The 25,156-nt window shown below is 36.9% G+C and overlaps 1 protein-coding gene across 5 annotated transcripts in view; it reads right to left on the minus strand.

The window, feature by feature from the left end:
* LOC150105337 (uncharacterized) overlaps positions 1–25,156 on the minus strand; it is a 409,874-nt gene that overhangs the window by 111,948 nt on the left and 272,770 nt on the right. For all 5 annotated transcript variants that reach the window (XM_090394715.1, XM_090394718.1, XM_090394714.1 and 2 more), the window contains one exon: positions 13,802–13,923. In XM_090394715.1, coding sequence (XP_090250841.1) covers positions 13,802–13,923 — 122 coding nt within the window. Of the gene's footprint in view, positions 1–13,801; positions 13,924–25,156 lie in introns of those variants that run through there.

Raw genomic sequence — 25,156 nt, forward strand, 5'->3', positions numbered from 1 at the left:
GCCAGGAATCTATCGCTGTTCCGAAAGAGTACAATCTGAGACGTCATTTTGAATCGAAACATCCTAATCTTGGCGAGTTGGATGCAAGTGAAAAGCAAATAAAAGCAGCAAAATTATTGAAAGTCCTTAGCAGTGAGCAACAAGCCTTTAAAAAAGTGACATCTGCAAATAAAGTTGCCACAAAGGTAAGCTTAAAAATATCACAAGAAATAGTTTGTGCTGGCAAACTATTTCTTGTGATATTTACTGAGGGAGAGTTGATAAAAAAAGTGTCTGATGATTGCTGTTTCCAAATTGTGTCCTGATAAGAAAAATCGTTTTGAAAATATCAGTTTGTCCCATATGACTGTTCAAGCACAGGGTGGCTGATATTGCAGAGTATCTCAAAGATAACCTGCAAAAATCGGCTAGTGAATTTGTCTATTATTCGCTTGCTATGGATGAAAGTACCGATGTGAAAGATACTGCACAGCTTTTAATATATGTAAGAGGCGTTAATAAGAATTTTGAGGTGACAGCTTGCTGGTTTGTGTTCAATGAAAGGAAGAACAACAGGAAAGGAAATTGCAGAAAATGCAAAGATGTGTGTAACCAAAAAACTATCCTTAAATTTCAAGAATTTAGTAGCAGTTTACACTGATGGTGCTCCATCTATGTGTGAAAATAATGTTGGTGCTGTAACATTTATTGAATAGTATGCAGGTAAATCATTGACAAAATTTCACTGCCTAATTCATTAGCAGGTGTTATGTTCAAAGGTTTTGCAGTTTGATCATGTGATTAAAGTAGTATTTGCTCTGGTGAACTATATTTGAGCTCAGGGTTTGAAACACAGAATGTTTCAAGCATTTCCAAAATAAAATTATGCCGGGTACGGGGATCTACCATGCCACACTGATGTATGTTGGTTGAGCCGCGGGAAAGTTTTATCACGCTTTGTTGCTCTAAAAAATGAACTAGTTGAATTTTTGGAATCTCAAGAAGATATGGAAAAATTCCCAGAAATAATGGATGAAGAATGGAATCAAGATTTATTTTTCTTGTGTGACATTTTAGGTTACTTGAATGACCTTAACTTACAGGTTCAAGGAAAAAATAAGTTTGTTTTTCAGTTAATGTCTCTTATAACGGCATTCAAAATGAAATTATGTTTGTTTGAAAATCAACTTGCTAAGGGGGATATGTCACATTTCATAACTCAATGGTGGGTGGGAAATATCAGAAGCACATATCACTTCTAAGTGAGGAGTTTCAGAAAAGAATGCCATTGAGTAATGAAGACGAAGTCCGCATAAAAGTGATTGAGGATCCATTTTCTGCCTAAACAGGAAATCTACCTGTCGAACTCTAGATGGAAGTTATTGATCTCCAGTGTTCTGAACACTATCGGATCAAGCATAGGGAGAGTACTTTACAAGAGGTTTATTATATTCTGGATCAGGATAAATTTAAAAGTTTGTTGGATACTGCCTACCAGGTATTTTGTATGTTTGGGAGCACATGTACTTGTGAACAAACATTTTCAGCCATGAACTTGAACAAAACCAAACAGCATTCATTTTTAAGTGATATCAATTTAGAGGCCATATTAAGAACGGACACCAAACTTTGATAAAATAGTGGCAACAAAGAAATGCAATGTGTCACATTGTGACATTCAGAATGTCACAATGTGACATTCAGTCACTGATATTTCACTGAGAATAAGTGTGATATTCTCAGTGAAATTATTAGTAAACTTTGTGTTTATGTTTTTTATTATAATTTTAATTGTAACTCTCTAAAAAATTTAAATATACATATTAATTAGTATTTGCTGTAGACCTACTAACAAATTTACTTAAGTTTAGCTGCAGTGGACTAGTCTAAGATTCTAGGTCCAAAGTTATCTGGCCCTTGGTCAGGTGGTCCAAGTTGGTTTTGGCCCTCAAAGACAATCAAGTTGTGCAAGCCTGTTCTATCAAGTAGTTTTGTTTTATAGAGCTGTCTGAAGCAAAAGTGTTGTCTGTATCCCTTGAAATGGATAAAATTGAGTATTGAGCAGTTATGAATTTCTTTTGGCATTAAATCTTTGTAAAAGAAGATTTAATGCCAAAAGAAATTCATTCAAAGTTCATAAAAGTTTCTGGGCACTCTTCTCCTTCATTTTCGACAGATAAAAAATGAGCTGCCGAGTTTAAATGTGGCCATACCACCTTGAAGATGATCCATGTGAAGGACGTCCAAAAAGTGTAACACCACCAGATCATTGATCAAGTGCACGATATGGTACTGGATAACTGGCAAGTCAAAGTGTGTGAAATTGCTGAGATTATAGGCATTTTAAAAAAATGTGTAGGATATATTTTGCATGAAGAATTGCAAATGAAAAAGCTTCGCACAAGATAGGTGCCACTCTTGCTCACAGTAGATCAAAAACGCACTCGCATGAAAATCTCTGAACAGTGCTTGGAGCATTTTAACAAGAATAAAACTGATTTTATGCGTAGATTTATTACTATGGATGAGACTTGGATATTTACCAAGAATCCAAACAGACAGCAGTCAAAACAGTGGACAGAAGCCGCTTGTTCAGTGCCAAAGAAGACAAAGTTGGTTCCATTAGCAGGAACAGGTCATAGCATCGATGTTTTGGGATGCTAAAGGCATTTTGTTTATTAATTATCTTGAAAAGGGTAAAACAATAACCAGGGAATATTATTCTGATCTTTTAACTAGACTAGACGAAAGAAGTCGTGAGAAAAGACCCGGTTTTCAGAAGGAAAAAATAATCTTTCATCAGGACAATGCACCTGCCCACAAAGGTGTTTTGGCAATGGGAAAATTATGGGATCTGCACTATGAATTGTTGGAACATCCACCCTATTCTCCAGATTTGGCTCCCTCTGACTTCTATCTCTTCCCAAAACTAAATCTCTTCCTCGCTGGTCAGCGTTTGTCTTCAAATCAAGAGATAATTGCAGCTGTAGAGGGGTATTTTGCAGATCTTACTGATAACCACTACAGGGACAGGATAATGGTGCTGGAGCATCGCTGGAATAAATGTATTAGTCTTAAGGCAGGTTATGTTGAAAAATAAAAATAATTTCGAAATTATAAATTCATTTTTTCATTGTTAAGCCGAGAACTTTTCAGACCACCCTCGTACGTTTCACAAATTCCTATATTTCTTTCTTTTTTTTTTTTTTTTTAGGAAGCAGAGTATAGTGATTATGTTGCAATTTTACTTCATCTATTTCAAGTGGATTATTATTATTACCACCAGAGACCTCCAGGGAGTTAGGGACTTATCAAGAGAGGCTACGCCAGCTGGCATACCTTTACTTGAATTTATTCATTCCGCCTGCTTCACTACCTCCAAAACCTATCCATTCCAATCACACACCGTTATCTAACCACTAGCCAGCCAATTGAAAAATCTACCTCTCACATTTCTTGATTACATTCATTCTCAGCTTCCATGCATGTCTCTCTTCTTCTCATGTGTCATATGAGGGATAGGCTTCATATAATGACCCTTTGAGAACTTTGTAGGTCTCCATCATATCACTCCTCTTTCTCCTATTTGCTAGCGTCTGCAGTATGCTCAATCTGAATCTTTTCTTATATCATACATTCCACAGCACCCCAATATCAATCTTTAACACTCTCCTTTGTACCATTTCCATTCTATCTGCATCACCTCAGAAACCAGAAGACCAGATCTGCACACAACAGTCCAGGAGAGGTTGTATTGAGGCAAAATCCTAACTCTTATTTTAGGATTTTGCCTTTGTTAGGATTTATTCCTAACTCTTATGTCAATATACGTTCTAGCATTGCAATTATCTTCTGAGTTGTATTTGTAATTTTTTCTATGTCGACCTTGAACAACTTCCTATTTACTAACCACATCCTTAATTACCCTGCATATCTTTGCATCATTAGGAAACAAATTCTTATTCAGTTTGTGCAACAGCTCTAGTGCTCTCCTTGTAAACCTGAGTTTCTTCATCCAGTGAAGATGTAAAAATTGGAAACAGAACTTAGAGAATAATTGCAATGCTGAAAAAAACACTAACATGTAAAGATGGAAAGGCTCCAAAGAGGAGTTACAAAGACTCATCATGGGTGGTCATAGGCAATACGTAGTCAATCACACCACTCATTAATAATAACCCTTCAACAGCTTAAATGTCTCTATTTCCCCCCTTGTCTTCTATCCACAAACTCTGCAGTGTGCATGCCCTCAAGTCTATCTTCATAATCAAGATGAAATTAAAGATGCCAAGAAGTTATATTCTTGTTTAATCCTTTATTCAAGTGCAAGCAAACAACGTTTGCATATGAAGTATCTTCATGACTAAGCTACTTGTATATGGAGGCAAATGCCTTCACATTAATTGCCTTACTATCCTTGGCCTCTACATTGAAGTAGCTTAGTTGTGAAGATACTTTATCTGCAAGTTGCTTTGGATAAAGGATTAAACAAGAATATAATACTTCTTGCAACTTTAATTTAATGTATAACCAAGTGGAAAAACTTTCAATCAACATAATCAAGATTGTACGATGCTGATATCATTTTGCTATCTGTCTCTGTGCTCTCCCTCTCTCCAAGGTTACTTCATCTCCTTCAAATCCTGCTGACCAGATCTGAGCACAGAAATCCAGATATGGTCTGATCAAAGCTTTATACAATAGGACCACCACCTTTCTTTGATATTGCTGCAATTCTCTGAGATAGCTGCACAATTTTCGCAATGTGTCTTCCAAACTTCAAATTTCAATCTACAATTATCCCAAGATCCATTGCTTTCTCCTGTACAATCATATCATCATTATAATAATTATAAAAATACTTATAACAGGATGATTATGAGGAATAACTTAAGTATAGACTGATAAATGACTCATATGTGCATGCATATGTGCCATATTATGCATTGTGTGAAGCATATATAACAATATTTTTTTAGGGAGACCTTGGGGAGGGGTTTAAACTGATAGTGCATTACATGAATTTTACATAAACATGAGTCTGAGAAAAGATTACAGGCCACATAATTTCTTCATAAATAGTTGGTGTGAATGTGGGAGAATTTATATGAACTTTTCACTAAGTGAATTCATTTATTTCAAAGTTAATTTTCAATCCCATGAAATTCCATTTAACTGGGACCTAGTGTACCACAACACTAATTTGATAGTGTCTGTGCAATATTGTCTACCTTTATCTAGGACTTCTAAAAGTGTTTTTGTTCACAAACCAAAAGATACATATTGCAGTGCAATTAAAGTTGCATAGATCCTACTAAAGTGGATAAAAAAATAGTTGGCTATGTGGGATGGTCTGACAGGGATTTTATTTTGGTAGCATATATCAGAGATAACTGCTGATGTTGAAGTGACAAGGGTGGGTCATTTGAATCAATGCATAGACTAACGATCAGTGAAGTGTGAAATGCTTTAGTTTCAATTCTGATCCTGGTGAATAGGGTCCAACCATTGCAGGTGTTCTATCTAGCAAAAAAGATAGACTCATAGTCAAGTTTCGTTCTAATCAGTACATGGTACATATGAGACTTGAGAAAAATCTCATATTTGACAAGAAACTTCCATCACTTCCTGGGGTGCAAACATATGTTCTTTGCTCCATTTGTACCATGTACTGATTAGAACGAAACTTGACTATGAGTCTATCTTTTTGCTAGATAGAACACCTGCAATGGTTGGACCCTATTAACCAGGGATCAGAATTGAAACTAAAGCATTTCACACTTCACTGATCGTTAGTCTATGCATCGATTCAAGTGACCCACCCTTGTCACTTCAACATCAGCAGTTATCTCTGCTATATGCTACCAAAATAAAATCCCTGTCAGACCATCCCACATACCCAACTATTTTTTTATCCACTTTAGTAGGATCTGTGCAACTTTAATTGCACTGCAATATGTATCTTTGGTTTGTGAACAAAAACATTTTAGAAGTCCTAAAAGTCAACTGGGATTAAAGTTGCCCCTCATCTGAGTTCTGAGTCTGAGTGAAGACCATATCTGCAGCAAAAATGCATACCAGCTGTCTGCTAAGAAAATCTGAACCCATTTGCAAGCAGACATTTTGAAAGATGGTCAGTAACCTGCTACAGCTGTCTTTCTATGACCCTCATGTTGCACGAATAACAGAAGACACAGAGATGGCATTAATTACAAATGGGGGAAGTTGCTCAGTTACTGAGTTCAACTTCACTGCAGAAAACGTGACACTTAAAATGGAACATTGCAGTACTCCATCCTCTTGAGTATAGTCAGAGAGAGAGAGAGATATTCCCACTTGGACTTGAAAGATTCAATTGGATATAAAGTTTTTGATAAAAATAGAGGTTCCCTCTGAGACAAAGTTGTGCAAGTCTTTCAGTATTCCACAACTTGAGGCAGTGTCATGTTTTTTCCACATTAAAGAAAACTATACATTTTAAGAAATAAAAATGTCTAATGAATGCTTCCAGTCAGACTAGATGATCAGTTTTGAGGAATGTTTTCAGAAGCCAGATTGTGTTCTGGTAAAACAAACAAACAAACAAAAAAAAAAAAAAAAAAAGTTGTTTCTCTCCAGAAACCATAAAAGATGAGAGTTAACCATTTTTTACAGAATCTTATACAAGCTTCTGATCACAGCAATTGAGTGATAATTTACTGACGATTGTGTATCATTTTCTGGTTTGGAAATGCAATAATAATCACTTTTGCCAGGTATCCAGAAAATCATTCACATATAAAATTCTGTTGAATAGGTACAGCAGCTGATTCATGGTAGATGGTGACGACAGATGTTTAATCATCTCCTAAATGATATTATCTAGTCCCCCAGACCACAGGGGGGAGGGAAATGCATACTGAATCTCTGTTGACCCTTACAGGCAAACCCCCTACAAGCTGAGAGCGATTGTTACTGGGCCATCCAGGAACCCCCCCCCCCACACACACAACCCACCCCTTGCCTAAGTAGAGATGAAAATATTCCAAGGCTACTGTGATCCTCCTTTCTGAATGTTCACAAGTCACACCATAAAGCAAACATGGAAGCATTACATTGGATCTCAGTGATTCTGGTCTGGAAGATAGGACAGTAAAAAGACTCGGGAGAAGTAGAGTGAAGAATACAAGAAGGAAAGCACAGAAAAACAATACAAACAGAAAGGGCTATTTCCACCAGCGGGAGGGACCTTCAACCACAAACAGGGGTATCACAAGCAGAGGAGAGAATAAAAGAGGAGAATGAAAAGTACATTCAGTAAGTTGGGATCAGCACCAAGTGTAATGTCTTTCTTGTGGACAAAATGTCCACAGAAAGACATTACACTATCTGTAAAAAAGAAAAAAAAAAGTGATTTATCACATTCTAAGAGAGGTTTTTTGGTGAACTAGCAAGATGCAACAATAGTATTCCAAGGTTGGGTGGATTGGAGATTTACACAGAGTTACTGTATTGTGAGAAGTAATGTTTTGAACAGAAGAAAATACCAAGTTTTTTGAAGAATGAGATGATCATGGATAAAAATGTAACACAAAAGGTTAGAGGTGTTGGCCCAAGAAAATTCTGATCCTAACTGAAGATCTGAATAGTATATGAAGTCATCTGTTATTCAGAGTAAAGAGGATGTGAAGTGAGAGATTGCTTAAAAGCAATAAGACAGGACTTAGTAGCACTGAAGTTAAATTGATTATTCTCATCTCTCTGAATAACGGTAAAGAAATCAATCACTGTTTAAGAGATTGGTGTTATAGAAGGTTTTACAGCTTGAAACACTTTAGTACTACATAGTTAGTCACACGAAAAACAGGAAGTGAATAGTCTACTGTCATCAGTCAAACAAGGGCTAGGTTTGTGGTTTTGTGAGTGGGAGAAAGTTGTTAATGAATAGAGAAAAAAAAAAAGCCCTGGAATATCCCAGCATTGATACAGAAATCTTTAAGACTGAATATTATCAGAAGTAAGAAGGGGTAAAGTGAGTTAAGAAATAAGACTGTTTTAATAGGTTGCTATTCTCATCCAATTTAAGAATGGTAAGGAGATCTCTGTTTAAGATATTAGTTAAAGAAAATCAAAGATTGAATAATTGGAGCCTTGAAAGGTTTGTAGAATGAAAAAGAGGAATGGAGTTATTTCATTCTTCTTCCTATACATTATAGGAAGAAGAAAGAAATGTTTCATCAGTATATTAGGTCACAAATATACTGATGAAACACATTAAAGAAATATATATAAGGGGTTACTGCTATAATCCATGGAATATAAGGGAGAATATAAATAACACGCATTGGCAAATTAGCATAATAAGTGTCGTGGGGAATTTCAAGGGAAGACAGAGTGGGGGAGGTCTGTTCTAAAAGGCAGAAGTAGATGGAATAAAAGAGGAGGCAGTGAAGTTGGTTCAGTGAGCTTTAAGATGGACTGTAAAAGGGTGTTGGTTAGCAGTGGCTCTTGTTTTAATGATTGGTGTTATAGTAGAATAGAGCAATAATAGTGGCTAATTCAGCAGAGCACTGTCCATGAAAGTATCTGTAGAAGAGGCACAAGGCAGAACCTGAACATCTAGAGAGGGATCATTAATTAGCCAGATTGTCCTCTTCTGGATAGAATCGAGCAATATTAGAAAGGATTTTAGTGCATCACCTCAAATATCGGAGCAATATTGCATAGCTGGACAGATTTGGGCTCCGCATAGAGTTAGCAGCTGTAAAGGTGTGATGTGGTGTCTTGTGGAAAAATAGTACACCAAGTTTTTTGGTGGCTGCAGAAGCTATAGTTGTGCCAGGAAAGATAAGAGGTGCAAGTCAGTCCAAGAAGAGAAATCTGATTGTGTTTGGATATTTCAATATTACTGAAGGTAAGGGGGGAGTGATATGAGCCCTTTCTTGTGAGAGATCAAACAGAACCGAGTTTTGATGGCACTGAAGTTTATAAGGCTGTCCTTGTCCCACTGGGATATAGTTAGGAGATCTGAGTTCAGATCCCTGGTTGTGGTAGATCTTGAGGATTCTAATACTTGATCACTCAGGTTTGTTAAACGAAAAGGAGGAATGGAGTGTACTGTTTGTCAGCAAAGCTATGAATAGGACTGGAAGTCTGTGACAGCAGGTCATTTATATAAAAGAGGAAGAGAGTGGATGAAAGAACAGAACCCTGGGATACCCTGGTAATTGTGGGGAAATCTGAGGAGAGTAAGCTGTTCACCATAACATGTAGTGAGCGACCGGTGAGAAAGTTGGCAATCCAGTTGCAGAGTGGGGAAGGCAGACCATAGGACGGCAGTTTGGTGAATAGGTCCCTGTGTCAAACTTAATCAAATGCCTTTGAAATGTTGAGGGCAACAACGTGAGTTTCGCCAAATTTCTCCATAGCTTTAGTCCATAGGGGGGTGGTGAAAGCAAGATCAGCTGTAATCACGAGTGGTGGAATCCATACTGCTGGATTCTGATTAATTGGCATGTCTCTAGGTGGTTCAAGAGTTGATTGTTAATGACCTTTTCCATAATTTTTAAGAGAACAAAAGTGACAATTGGATGGTAGTTTGCTGATTGACTTTTATCACCTTTCTTTGGGATTGATTGTTTCCATGGTGTAGGGAAAATGTCAGTTGAATAGGATAGATTGAAGAGGCAGAACAGGATAGGTGTTAGTTTTGGGGCACAATTTTGTAACACTGGGATCCCATCAGGACCATATGCCTTGTTTGTGTTCAGGTTATTAAGAATATTTTGGATTTCTTTTTGTCGGAAGATTATGTGAGCCATTCTTCGTGGAGTGGAGGGAACTTTGCCCAGGTCATCAGTGCAGGAATTGGAAGAGAAGAGTGATGCCAGTAAGTTGGCTTTGTCTTTAAGTGAGGTAACTAGAGTACCATCGTAATGTGAGTGGTGGAAACCTGGGTGGGAAGAAGTTTCATCCAATGGCCTTGGCAAGGGAAGAGAAGGAGCATTTGACATTTGAGCAGGAGACAAGTTTGCAGCATATGGCCCTTTCAAAGTTTGACTTGTACTTGCTGGTGATTCTTTTGCAACTGTTGTGAGCTGCAGTATAGGCAATGTGGGAAGATGGAGTTTTGGTCTTGAGCCATTCTTGGTAAGTAGAGGTTTTCCTTTTACAGTATTGGTACACTTTTCTGAGAACCAAGGCTTGGATGGTGGCTGAGAATTTCAGGTGGAATAAGGGATGAAGGCCTTCAATTCCTGTGAGGATGATTTCTGCTATTTGGTCTGAACAGCTGTTCGGATCAGAAGAAATGAAACAGTAGTCATACCGTGGGAAGTAGAAATAGAAGTAATGGAGGTGCCCCCAGTTGGCAGCCTTGTAGTGCCAAAGGACACAAGACTGTGAACTGGTGGGTGAAGGTTCTGTGGCAAAGGAGACATATGAAGTTGTGGTCCAAGTTAACAAGAGGAGAACTGATAATGACAGCATACCTGGAAGGGGAGCTTGTTAGGAAAAGGTCAAGTGTGTTGGCAAATTGGAGGGGATTGTCTGGTATTCTGATGGTAAGATTGATGATATGGGATAGGTCATTGCTAATGGCAAACACCTCAGCATCCCTGCCTTCTGATTGGTGAAACTGGAGAAGGGGGAGCCAATATGAGTTGTGGACACTGAAGTTCCCAAAAAGGATGGCCTCAATATTGGGGTAGACTGCAGAAAGTCGAGCTTTGGAGAGAAAAAGTTGTAGAGGTCAGAGTGGTTGATGGAGTTTGGAGAGCGATATGAAAAGGGCACAGGTAGAGAAGTTTGAGCCAAAGCAGATCAAATAGTGGGATTCAAGAATTTGCAGTCTCTGGCATGGTATGTCAGGTGTCACAAGTGCCATCCTTGTGCATTTTTGTAGTTTAGGCAGTTGAGGTGTATACAGTGGCTGCTGAGGCTGCAAGTTGGGGTTCTGAAAGGAATAGTAGTTTTAGTTTAGGTGACTTAAGGTAGTGGTGAACATGATTTATATTTTATTTAGGACATGAATGCTGGGGAAGTGGATGTGGAAACTTTTTTTTTTGTGTTAATAGGTTTTCGTGTAATTAGTGTTGATGGGTTGTTTAGTTGGATTGCTTTTGTTGGATTTTTGATGTATTTTGTGAGATTTTTGAACTATTTTGTGTGGGAGAATTTTTGAGATCTGAAGTTAAATGCATTTCAGTTGTGGTTAATTGTGTTTGGTGAGGAAAGGTAAAAAGGAAGTGGAGACATGCAGTGAGAGGTGACAGACTTACAAATATACTCTGGCAAATTAGATGGTTGTAGGATTTTTTGTTAGCTGATCAGGAAGTTTCCAGGTTCATTACTACTTGGTTTGGTCCCGTGTACTAACAAGTGGCTGGCTTGCGAAACTGTTTTATTGCTGTATTCTTTATTGGGGGAGGGGATTCCAGGCCCCCACACTAATATTGGTATGTCTTTAAGGGTATCACTCTCACTGCATGTAGGAAGAATAGGGGGGGACAGAAACTGGACCCCTTGTTCTAGCAATGAAACAAGGCTGCAACCACACTTCAGGTGGTGGTATTTCACTGGGTGATGAAAGACATGTTAAGTTAACATTTCCTCTGACTAGAGAAGATATAGATTTGCAGCAGCAATGCTCGCCAGTTTTATTTATTTGGTGATGCATTTCTTTGTCACTAGCAACTGATCAAGCAGGTTTGTAACAACAACCAAGTATCTGATCTTGTTAGATTCCACCTCACACTGGAGATGGCTTTAAATTCACTGCCACATGAAATACTGTTACCTATGACCTATGATTATAGTACTATAATCATAGGTCTCAATACTAACTGGATTCAAGTCATCCGATATCATTAGCAGTACACCCTCTCTTCTCCTATCCTGTCTATTCTTCTCAAAATTACTGTACCCTTTGCACTTAATACCAGTTAGTATGTCTGATTCTGATAGCCAGGTCTCACTAATGTCTACAATCTGAGGTCCCAACATATTAATCAAGGCAACAAACTTGGTTTCATAAGATGGTACTGTACTGATATTCCTAGAATTTGTGTACAGACATAATAATCTATCTGCATGTTCTTTTGTATACTCTTGTCTGCAGTTTACATGATACAGTTCGACAACCTGCACATCTCTGTTCTTATCTAGTTCCTTAATTGTGCAGACATCTTTTCACATAATTCATAGGTCCGAACCAAATAACACAGAATCATTCTCTCTTCATATTATCATTTCTGTAGTAATAACCATTCCCATTTTTAACACAGTTACCTAACACTGTTGCTCTTACACACAGATTCCCATGATAATTCTCATCAGAATTCAGTTTCCCTGACTCTCTGTGTTGGGTATCATATCAATTAATAATTTTTCAAGATGCCTGATGCCAAGTGCATTCAAGTGAAGGCCATCCCACTTGTACAAATACAATCTGTCCTTAAACTTGCATCCATTCCTTCTATACAGCCTAGGCAAAGAATCGTTTGCCATCATAGTCTTTCTTTGTAATTCATTTCCATCATATCTAGGAAAGTATTTGATCTTAAAACCTTGGGCATATATACCAGTAAATATTTAGTATTAGTGAAGGTATTATATTTTACATAAGTGAATTAAATTTTGCAACATACATAGTCAAAAATTTCTCTTTGTTCAAGTATTTTCTGAAAGATTTTCAGCACTGTTGCTCACTACTGCAGAAATGAAAATAATTAACTCTTCTAAAAATTAGAGATGTGGAAAAAAGGAGTTATCCTATTTTAAAATAAATGTTGTGTGTGATGGAGTGATCTAAACATACAAACAACAACAACAACAAAAAATAAAACAACAAAAAAAATAAAAGTTAATGATATCCAAACATGAAGAATAACTTGCAATATTAGGTAATAAATAAATTAATTTATTAATAAATTAACATGTGATGATAATACAGTGGCCGCGAGTCCCATATCTGGAGTATAGTACCATCTTATGAAACCAACATGGAGCTATCAGTTATATATATAATATATATTTTGTCTGTCAATTACATGTGCTCTCTTGGCCGGTTTGCCTGTTCTGAAGAATGAAAAACCCTCTATCTCCATATGAGACTGGCTAACTCACCTTTAGTTGAAAAAGACCAGATATAGGTTCCTCACATCATGGACGGAAATTGAACCCAGGTCTTTTCAACCTTTGTTTATACCGAATGAGTCAAGGAGACTTTAATATTGGATAATTTTTGTGATACATCTAAAAAAAAATAAAAATAAAATAAATAAATAAATGCAATATTATTATTATTGCAAATGTTGAGATATAAAAGAAATAAGATCATTAACTGGAGGAGTGTGACAACATTGGATAAATGCTGTCATGCACCTCAAATTAATCATCTCATCTCTTTTATACCTCAACATTTGCAATAATAATAATACGTTTTTTTTTTTTTTTTACTTTTGAATATTTCTCTCCTTACTCTCTCTTCATCCATTTGCTTTTTATCTTCCAGCAGAAAAAAAAAAAAAAAAAAGAAAACCAAAGAGGGAGGGAGATATATTTATTTTACAAATAACTACTTCATATTGAAGACAATATCCATAGATTACAAATCTTACCAAATATTATCAAACTAGTTTTTATTTTCACAGCTTGCTTCTTTGCTCAAATTTATAGGTATAAAATTATAAGAAAAGAGTATTGTGATTATATCTGAATAACTACTACATTACTGAATAAATATAATAGTTAACAATACCACAAAGAACTATCTGATTCAAATATCACGATAAAAATTTTTGAACGTCTACAATACTTTTCCATTACACAAATGTTTGCTTACAGTCTGTTCACTCAATTTTAATATTCTCCACACTTCCCTATCCTCCATGACACTTGAGTGAAATGTTGTAGCTTTTAACATTTTTTGGAATTGAACAAAACTGTCATAATCTTTGGACAGGTCTGAAAATATATTAAAAATAAAAAATATGATTACAAAATAATTAAAAGTAAGGAAAGTTTTATGATCATAACAATAGAACTTTCAGCTCTTTTTGGTATTTGTAGTATAAAAGTAAGTTTAATTTACCTAATTTTGTCTTTAAAATTGTCTGGTTGCAATGTTTTATCATTTTGTCAGTAGCAATGGTCCAATTATGACAACAACAAACAAAATTATATATATATAAATTATTAATGTTAGACCTCCATGGATATAAGACTCATCATGGGCTGTCACACAAAGACAACCACCAAAGTGTGCCACGCATTCAAATGTTTCTGTACTAACCATACTCGTTCTCTGCCTCACTTCACCATGAATTCTTCACTATAAATGCTGACCACCATGTAACCTTAAAGGAAAGAATACTCTTTCTCTGGCAATGCATTCCACTCACCAACGACACTCAATGCAAACAATCTGCATGGAGTGTTTGGTGAGTGAAATGCATGCAAACAAGCTGCCCCTCACCCCCTTGTAACCTTTATATATTGAAGGGATGACCTCTTGTTCTGTCTTAATCATATTTCAGCTCCTCCTATTTACAAGGCTATGCAAACAGAATCCATTTAATCTGTCTTCATAACTTATATTCCAGAGACCAGAAACTGCCTTTGTCAATTGCCTCTTATCCAATATACCTCATCCCATAAAATCCAGTTGAGCAAATCTGCACACTGTAATCCATATGTGGGGCTAAGTCGATACCTTATATAAAAGAGCTATCATCACTGTCATCATCATCTGTTGTGATATCTTCACAATGTTCAGCAATGTGACCTCTAAACATCAGGTCCTATTCAACACTACCAATCCCATATCTCTTCCTCATTATTTTCATCACATTCAAAATTTACCCACCATCAATTCTTTGTATCATATCTGTACCTACCAAATTTTGAAACCTAACCTGTGCAACACTGAACTAGTAACCCAACTCACCCAGTCTATTCAAGTCCTCTTGTTAAGCCATATCAATTCTTCTCCTCATAATTCTGCATCACCTGCATATCTCAATCTCCATCCCAATGCATTACTTTATTATTCAACCCTCATCCATTCTAATTTAATTACGAACTTGTTGTATGGCAATCTATCAAAGGACTTTGTAAAATCTAAATATACAACTATATGTGCATCTCCCATGTTCATGATATTTGACACCTTGTTGTAATATATATGAAGACTGGTAAAACATAACTTCCCTTTATTAAACCCATGGTGATATCACTGAGAACACTACTACTATCATTCCCTCCTCCCTCCCCATTGAGAACCTATTCATGATGGAGGTGATCAACCAGTGATGGTTGGCCATTTATTTCATTTCTTTTCATTCTTCCCCTTTTTCTTTGCTTTTCTTCTCATATTCTTCACTCTACTTCTTCTGAATCTTTTTTTTACTAGCCTGTCTTCCAGCACTGGGATCCAACACCCTGCCAATGTGTTTACCAGAACAAAGTTAATAGCTTTTAAACATGCTCAGGCCAAATCACATTATCTGAGATGGCTGAGTGAAGAAAAAAAAAATCGTGAATCCAATTTACTTCATCAAATAATCAAAGAACTAGTGAAAAATTGTATGGGATAAAATCCAGAAAATGAAAGGTAGATACAGAACACACCGTTTGTCTACCTTGGAACGTAATGGATGCACTGTTGCTGATCCCAAAAGGTAATGCAGACACTTTGGGTGAAGAATCTCAGCTATAGATTCATATTCTCCTGATTTTTTGATATTGAAAGGGCAACAAGAGAAATAGCAGCTAAGCTTTTCTTCCAAGCAGTTAGAGCCATACAATTTGCCATTTGTTAAGGAGGAATTAAAAAGAGCTCTTTTACTATTTCACCTCAGAGTGGCAGATGACATCCAGAGAGAGTCCTGATAACATCCATTATCAGATGATAAAAGTCCCAATGCCTTATTAACATCAAATTTATTCAATTCCATATATACCTCTTGTTCACATGCAGTCAGTCTCTTCTCCTCCCCTTCCACTTCTTTGATTCTGCATGCTGTTACATTCACAAAGATGAGAGACCTATTAATTGCTCAACAATATTGACAGCATCCTCCACAGCAGTTATTCTTACACCATTTTCTGAAATCCATGTCATCCTACCAAAAGCATTGTTTTTTTTTTTTCTGCTGGCTACATAACAAAAGAACTCTCTAGTTTATTTTATTTTTAGCTTCATTAGCTTACTACACTTTTGCTACTCTTACAAACTGAGTCACCCTACTTGCCTGTTCTTTGTATTCCTCATGGAACTGATTATTACCAATCATTTCATGTTGCCTCCATAACACCTTCTTCCTCTGTATTGCATGCTTAATCTCTTCATTCACCCATTTCACACTTACCTTTTTAACCTTCTTAGAAAGAGCAACAAGAGAAACAGGATCTAAGGTTTTCTGTCAAGGAATTAGAACCGTTTTTTAAAGCAAATTAAAAAGAGCGCTTTTACTACATCACCCCAGAATGGCAAGGATGGCATCCTGATTCTTGGAATACATTTAGACACTTCTACTACACAGCTCTTGAATAGCACTCAAGCAACACTGATCTTCTTTCCACCTAACTCCTCATTCCATGCTACAGCTGCAAGTTGTCTCCCAAATTTTCCATAATTACTAGCCTTGTAGTTCTGCATATACCCTCTTTCTGACAGAAGTCCTCGCATGGCTTATAACTATCTAGGTAATTACTTCATGCTCATTCCCACTAACTGGAGGGAATTTTGGCACCTCATTTATAATGACATCCTCTGATGAGATGATCAAATAAGAGACCCTCAATCAACCTTATGTGCCCTCTGTTACATAATGCCTGAGGAAGTTGGCCCTCAAAAACTCAAGAAATTCATTTTCTTTACTTCCAGTTGCTATCTCATCATACCAATCTATATTGCCATAATTAAAATTACCCATAATGGTCACCCTTTTCTTATTTACTTGGCTAATTTGCTTATTCACGTCTTGGTCACTACCATCTATATTGACAGGTCTATAGCAACATCCAACTAAGGAATTTTTTTGTTCACTATCTCACACCATACTGCCTCAAAACCACTGCTACTGTTAGGCAGAAACAATGAAAGCATCAAATGCACCATGAATGGAGAACCTATATAACAAGTAAAACATTTCAACTATTTATGCAGAATTTTTAGTAAAGATGGAAAATATGAAAATAGACAACAGAATTAGAAACGCTGGTATGGTAGGAAGTCAACTGAATAAATTTACATGGAATGAGAATAATGAAGATATTGGTCACAACACTAAACCAGCTGTATTTATAAGACAGTGTTCAAACCAATATTAATTTATGGATCTGAGTGGGTTAGAAATAAATCTGAACAAAGATTTAAGATCAAATATGAGATTTCTGATTAAGATTATAGAAGTGAACAGTTGGCATTACCATATTATCAATGGAAGCACCATATTAAAAGTGAAAATATTAGTAAAGAACTGACCATTGTTGGCATTCAGTCAGGGCAGACTGAACTGATGATTGGATTATGGCCAAAGCAACTAAGGCTATGTGGAGAAGTGTATTATGTCAGTTAATTGTGCATATTTTTATCCAACAATGTCATTCTTCCACAATCATTTCTCCTCCCACTGGCCACATAGTTCAAAAATTCCCTAGGATTTTCTTCAGATCTTAGTACTAATCTCTTCTCATATTCCAGTTTCACCTTCCTCACCATACTAGTCACTCTCCTGGCCTGAGTCTTATATTCTTCACGCACCTTCTCTCCACCCACTTCTTATATCTCTTCTATAACCTCTTTTTCACCTGCAGTTCCTGTTTGATATTGTTTGTCATCCACCTCTTCACTCATTGAATACAGCTTACTATTGCTGCTAACAAATATTCCTTCACAATTTCCCAAGCACTAATAATATCCTGCCTTCCAATTCTACCCTCCATGGAAATGCCCCAAGTCAATATCTAAGACTATCATAATCACCCACCTTATAATTCCACATAGGTTCCCTTTTCTTTGATACTCCTGCATGTCTATTCATCTTCCAAGTCAAAACCACATGGTCACTCTCTCTCTCTCTCTCTCTCTCTCTCCAACTGGTGGGAGAGATGTCATCTCAGTTATTATCAGCTCTTCTGATGCTATGACCAAATCCAAAACTCTTGAACCTCTTGTTCCCTCTATTACATGTCGCCTAAGACATTTTCCCCTCAAGAATTCTAGAAATTCCATTCCTTTATTACTACATGCATTTTCCTCTTCCCAATTTATACTGCTGTAAATTAAGTTAAGGGGATAATAAATCCCTCATTATTTCTTTTTATTTATTATTATTATTTTTTTCAATAAGAGTCGAAACCAGTCTGAGTAGTGACCTCTCCTCATAATGTAAAACAATAATACATCTCCTAGGAGCTGCGTTTTACATTATGAGAAAATATTAAGGATAGTGATGGAGCTTGCTCCACCTTTGCACTGAGTTGCCCTAGTGTTGTACCACCCAGGTGTTGACTTACGCTTGGATTCGCCGATAGTTCTTTGGCATGAAACTCTTAGATTTCGATCTCCGAGTTTTCGCATCCAGGATTTATTATCCTCTTAACTTAATTTACGCCGCCAGAAAAATAGCCTCTGCTCTTTATCGTTATACTGCTGTAGTTAAAATCTAACATTACAATCATTCTTCTTGCACTTGCCAAGCTCAACTGCCTAAACATTTCCTGCTCCCCATTCTCTGTGCTCCTTGGCTTGTAGCAACACCACACTAAATATCATGTCTTGCCCACCTCTACCTCAACACCATACACTTTCAAAACCATTAGTGTCACTGCTTTCCAAAGCCTCCACTCTTAGAGGACATAAGTCACCACTTATCATAAGCAGTACTCCACCACCACGTTTTCCCTTCCTATCCTGCCGAAAAACGCTGTACCCTGCTACTTCTATATCTGTTATTATATCATCTTTTCGTTAACCACATCTCGGAGATCGCAATAATCTTTGGCTAGGCTGATGTTATCGGCACCACCAATTCATTTCCTTTATTCTGGATACTCTTTGCATTGGTATAAAGCATAAAAATGTCCCTGCTTCTATACCTTTCATTATCCCCTCCAGACTCCACTGGACTTAGTGTTACCTGATGTCGTCCACCTTCTCCCAAGCATCCATTCCCACAAGAGGCCACCCCTGCCACCATCCACCCTGGGAATTCTAGTTTCCTTGCATTGACACACTGACTCGTTCAGAAAACAGCAATCTCTCTCCATATGCCCTTCCTCATTCAAATGCAAGTGGTTTCTCGCATACAGGTCCTTTCTGTCCTCAAATGCCCTCCAAGCATCCACATATTCCAATCCTCTCTTCTGACTATTATGCTATTCATTATTACTGCTCCTTCTGCTTAGCTTGCCATTTATCATCATACCTGGGTAACACACACACACACACACACACACACAATCTTTCCTCTCTGCGTTTTCTTTTGTACAATCTCAAGCATGAATATTAGATCACTCACCACCCGATTTACACTTCCTCTCAAGTCATTTGTGCCCACCATCACAATCATCTCATCCACCCTGCTTAATTGCCATAGCCACACTTTCTATCATTCCTTCAGGCAAACATTCCTCTGGCATCCTATCTTGCACACCACAGATCATCAAGTCTCCATACATCACATTTCATACAACTCTGTTCTTTTATTGCTCACCTGCTCATATGTTTTTTTATGTTTCTCACAATGATGGGAGGCAGATCTCCCAGACTGTTCACAAAATTAGAATAAAACAGGGCACAAGAGCAAAAAATCTGGTAACCATTTGGAAAGATAGCTGAAAGAAAACTATATTTTTCTGGGTATGACACACTGCCAAATGAATGAAGTAGCTTAAAAATTTTACCAATACCTTCCGACTAATGGCTTCAGTGAGACTTTTAATTCAGTAGTACAGAATTTCTGCTTCTGCTCATGAGGAAATTCTCATCTGTAAGTCACTTAATCACACCTCCCAGTCACTTCATGACATCTCCAAGGAGTCCTTACTCATCGAGGGAGGGCACCTACTCTACTACTCTCCATCTCCACCACTTCCATCTGTCTCCATCATCTATACCAACACCATCTATTGCATACAACCACACTAGTATTTTTTCTGTAAATTGCGTGAGTCCTGAAGACTGATTAGTCTGTATGCAGGATGAAAACCCCAAATTTCTAGGAAAAAAACACTGATATGGTAGCAATGTTCAAAGAGTTTTCTTTCAAAATGTAGAGATGTAAAGACTGTCATTCTGTTGAAAAAGAATAAAAAAACAAACAACTAAACTGATTGTTTTACTTTATGCAAACTATTTTATGGATATGAACATCTCCTGAACAAGATTTTTCCTAAACCTGCATTACTGTATAAGCATGATAACTATATCTTCAAATTTTAGAATAGTAATTTCTCTGACATAGAAAATTTTGTGTCCATGATTAACACAGTTCATCCTAGAGTTATAGAAAAAAAAATGGGGGGGGGGGGATTTTCACCTATGATATGTAAGCAAAAACTTTACTCATACAGAATTAATTTTTATGTAGCTACTGTGTTTTTCAAAAAAGGAGGTTGATAGCAGTGGTGCCAAGCAGCTCAATTTTAGGAAAACTATTATGTAACACAACAATGACATTGGAAGAGGTTTAATGGAGATAATGAAGATAATTGGGAGTCTGGTTTCAGGCTATTTTGAATGTGAATCATAATTTAAATCTCTTCTAAGATATGATGTTTTTTTTTTTGATTTTATTGTATTCACTACATTTGATAATTTATTATTATTATTATTTGACATCTTCAGGGAGTCCAAGGACTCATCGAGGGAGGACACTTGCTCTACAGCTCTCCACTAGCCAATCTACCAACTGACTGCAACCACACCAATGCCATCTACCGCCAACCACCACCACCACCACTAGTATTTCTACAGACACAAACATCCACGCCCACGGCGATATTTCAAAACATAATGTTAAAGTAAGATAGTTTAAAAATTTAAGCAAAAAATTTCCATATTAAATGGAATTATTAGAATTACTGAAGAGTTAGAAAAAATAGAGAAACACTTAAAACTAAGAGAAGAAAAAAAAATTAGGAGAATAATAAGAGGCAAGAAAGAACAGAAATTTCTAAGTTATCAATGAATAATAACATAAATAAATTAGAATATAAGAAAAAGAAGTAACATGGTGTGGTGATTTGATAATTGAAGTTGCATTAGATGACAGGGGTTACTACATCGAACTTTCCAAGAGCAAAAATAAAGGATGCAATAAATGCAACAGAGAAATAGAAAAGAAAAGTAAAACAGATGGTGGTGCTCAATGGAATATTATAATGATTAAATAGTGATAAATGTGAGCTGGAGTGAAAGAAATGTCTGGTGAGTGGTTCAGCCAAGAACAGAAAGAAAGAAAGAAAGAAAGAAGAGTTCAAGAAAAGAGAGAAGAATGCTCGACAAAGAGAGAGAAAAAAATTAAGTAGAGAGTCTTATACAGCAATTCTATCATAAGTTGTGTAAATGTGTAACAAAATATGTAACAAAATCATGCTTCCTGGGTGCAAAAATTAACAATGTTAATGAGGCTATTAGAATGCAAAAGGGTAAAGTGAAAGAGTTGAATTGTTTTGGCTGGAATGAATGATTTGAAAAGAAAAAAGTATAGTATGAGGGAGGGCATGAAAGAGTTACTGAAGGTGGCAAAAGAAAAGGGTGAGAAAATTAAGACAGTGAGCCTGCTGCTATGGTATGACAATGTTGAGCTCAGAAGGAGGGCCATAATAGCGATTGAGTTGATGCATAGGTTATGCAGGAGGAATGATGTGGAATTTGTGAATGTGCGGAGTGAGTTTGATGAATAAAAGGACTCACACAAGGTTGGTTTGCATCTGAATGGATTTGGTGTTCAGAGTGACAAAAAAGTGTTGTTGGATGAAGTGAAAGCAGATGTGCAAAATCAGGAAAACTAGAGCTTTTAGGAGGGAAGCTGTTAAGAGAGTACATAGATGAGACCGTTGAGTATAAGAAAGTGCATATAATGCCTAAGTTAGTACCACTGGCAATAAACCAGAATGGGATAGTTAGTATAAAGCATAAGGATAGTGGTGGGCCTTTGCCAGCTGAATTGGGAACAAGGGAGAAGAGTTTTTGGAATTGGTTAGTTCATCCTGACTAAAGGTTATTGGCATTAGTGAGACATGGCTGACAGAAAATGATAGTAGGATGGAATGTTGGTTGGTTGGTTTATGGTTTATTGGCACAAAAATAGCAAAGATTACAGCAATACCCCAGGTTAAAGGTTACAGAAATACATAAAGAGTCAAACTACTAAACAATACGTATGTACAAAAATCAAGTCAAGCAATATGGTATATACATATAAATAAAATTACAGCAAGGTTACAGTAGTACATAAACAGTCAAAGAGAAATTAACCAACAATATGCATGCACAAAAATTAAGTTTAGCAATGAAGTATCTGCAAATGGCAAGGTTATAGCAATACACAAAGTCAAAGGATAAAGCAGTACATAAACAGACAAAAATAAACCTAGTAAATAATATATGTATAAAAAGGAAGTTAAACAATGTAGTATCTACATATAAATCAAATTACAGCAGTACATAAATAGTCAAAGAGAAATTAGTAAATAATAGGTATGCACAAAAATTAAGTTAAGCAATGCACTATCTATGTATAAACAAAATTACAGTCAAATGTGTTTGTACAAATTAATTCTTTGTAGAGGGTTAAAAACATCATGCAATCTGTCTGGGTCTGATAACATCTGCCTGAGTGTATATATGGCTTGCTTAGATGAGTAAAAATTTCATTCCTCTTGTGCAAAGTGCTGGCACTCCACAAAATATGACAAATAGTAAGATGTGTATTGTATCAGTATATGGCACTGAAAGTACGAGTTGATCTATCAGCCGCATCTGTGGTCTCATTTCCCTTAATACAATATGGCTGAGAATCCAGCACAACTGAACATCAAAAGTAATGGTCTTCATTTTGAAAGATGTTGAAAGTTTATTTTTCACTTGGTTAGACTATAATAAATTTAGTTTAATCCTTTATCCAAGTGTGAGCAAAAAACGTTTGTGCATGAAAATATCTTCAGGACTGGGGTAAGGTAGTACAACACCAGACAACTCGTAGCAAAGGTGGACCAAGCTAACATCACTCCTATCTCAGTATCTCCCATAATGCAAAACACATCTCCTTGCAGATATGTATAATGTTATGCATTAAGGGAAGGGTCACTACCCAGACTAGTTTCGACCTTTATTGAGGTCTCTTCAGTGGGAGCCAGGCCCAGAGGTGGAGATACCAGGCAGAAGCAATGGCAGGTCATTCTCTAAATCCAGAATAATTTAATAAAAAGGTGGCACACCGTTTGGCAATTCCTATAGGAAAAAATGACCTGCCACTGCTTCTGCCTGGTATCTCCACCTCTGGGCCTGGCTCCCACTGAAGAGACCTCAATAAAGGTCAAAACTAGTCTGGGTAGTGGCCCCTTCCTTAATGCATAACATTATACATATCTGCAAGGAGATGTGTTTTGCATTATGGGAGATACTGAGATAGGAGTGATGTTAGCTTGGTCCACCTTTGCTATGAGTTGCCCGGTGTTGTACTACCTTGCCCTAGAAGATATTTTCAGGTGCAAACTTTGTTTGCTCATAATTGGATAAAGGATTAAACTAAATTTATTATGGTCTTCATTTTGTTCAACAGGTGCAACACCTCATACAGCACAGGATGTGGATTATACATAGGAGAGGAGATAGACTGTAAAGAGCTCAATGAGTCTGTATAAAGTACACACTTTTGGTAGTGGTTTTCTTTTATATGCACAAGTGCAAGCTGAACAGCATGCACTTGTGCATATAAAAGAAAGTACAATGTTCCTGGTTGGAACCAGGTGATCACCCCTATATATCAGGATGTACCTCACACCCATCACTCCCTGATCTTTAAGTTCTGAAAATATCTCCTCATCAGGTTCTCCTCATTCTGATACACTCCTCTACAAAAATTGAGTGTTTTTATGAGGTGTTATTGTGATTTCCACCTATTGATGATGTTCCCAGAGTTTCTTGGAATGTTGCTAACATGATGCTTCCAGAAGGATACGTAATTTCTTAACAGGTATGCTCCCTATGAAGATAGATTGAGGGTGTCTGTATTGCAGAAGTTGGTTGATAACAGAAAAAGAGGGAATACGATAGAAACATTTAAGTTGCTTAAAGGGTTTTATAGGATTGATGCAAGGGATTGATAGGATTGATGTTTCAGCACTTGGATGGAGGGGAACAGTACAAGGAGTCATCCCTGGAAGTTGAATAAAGGTGTGGTTAGGAGGTGTGAGGAATAGATTTTTTGCTTGAAGAGCTGTAAATGAGTGGAATGGGTTGCCAGAGTCAGTTGTGAGTGCTTTATCCGTTAATGGGTTCAAGGAGAAGTATGATAGATTGTGTGGATAGTTTGAGTCTCCCACAATGAGTCTTCAGACTCCATGGAGGTGCCTGTACAACAACAATAATAATTTGACTAAAATAGCAACTGTGCTTATTGGTTAAACAACGGTACCCAATTAAAATGTGAACAATAGTCACTCTGGAACTTTACAACTTGCACACATGCATGTTATCACCCCTCAATACAAAGGAATATGTACAATGACTATGAATAGATCCAAGCAAGAATAACTTCCTTTTTAGAGACCTGCTTAAACCAGACTGACATGATTTAATTTCAGGCTTGATACAATGGAGATTGTTATTGCTCTCTATTTTATGATGACTGCCACTGGGATAAAAGTTTGTCTTATGATCTGCTGGTAACTGGTATGGGGGATAGGCAGATGGTGGTAGTTTGAGAAATGAACTGACTGAGCTGCAGTATCTATAGTTCGCATTTCCCTTAATCCCAACGTGGTTTGGGATTCAACAGAAGTCCAAACCACAAAGCATGTCCAAATATAGCTTCCATACTAAAAGAGGATATGTTGGATATGAAACAGAGTGTGTCCTGGATGCTTCTGCAGCTTTAGAGTTTGTGAATCTGTATATATATCATACATCATTGGTAGTGATGGAATCTGATGTAGATTCCATCCTACATATCTACTTAGATCC

The sequence above is a fragment of the Typopeltis vanoorti genome, chromosome 6 (assembly GCF_054136105.1).
Source record: "Typopeltis vanoorti isolate ZY-2024b chromosome 6, IOZ_Tvanoo_1.0, whole genome shotgun sequence".
Classification (NCBI taxonomy): domain Eukaryota; kingdom Metazoa; phylum Arthropoda; class Arachnida; order Uropygi; family Thelyphonidae; genus Typopeltis; species Typopeltis vanoorti.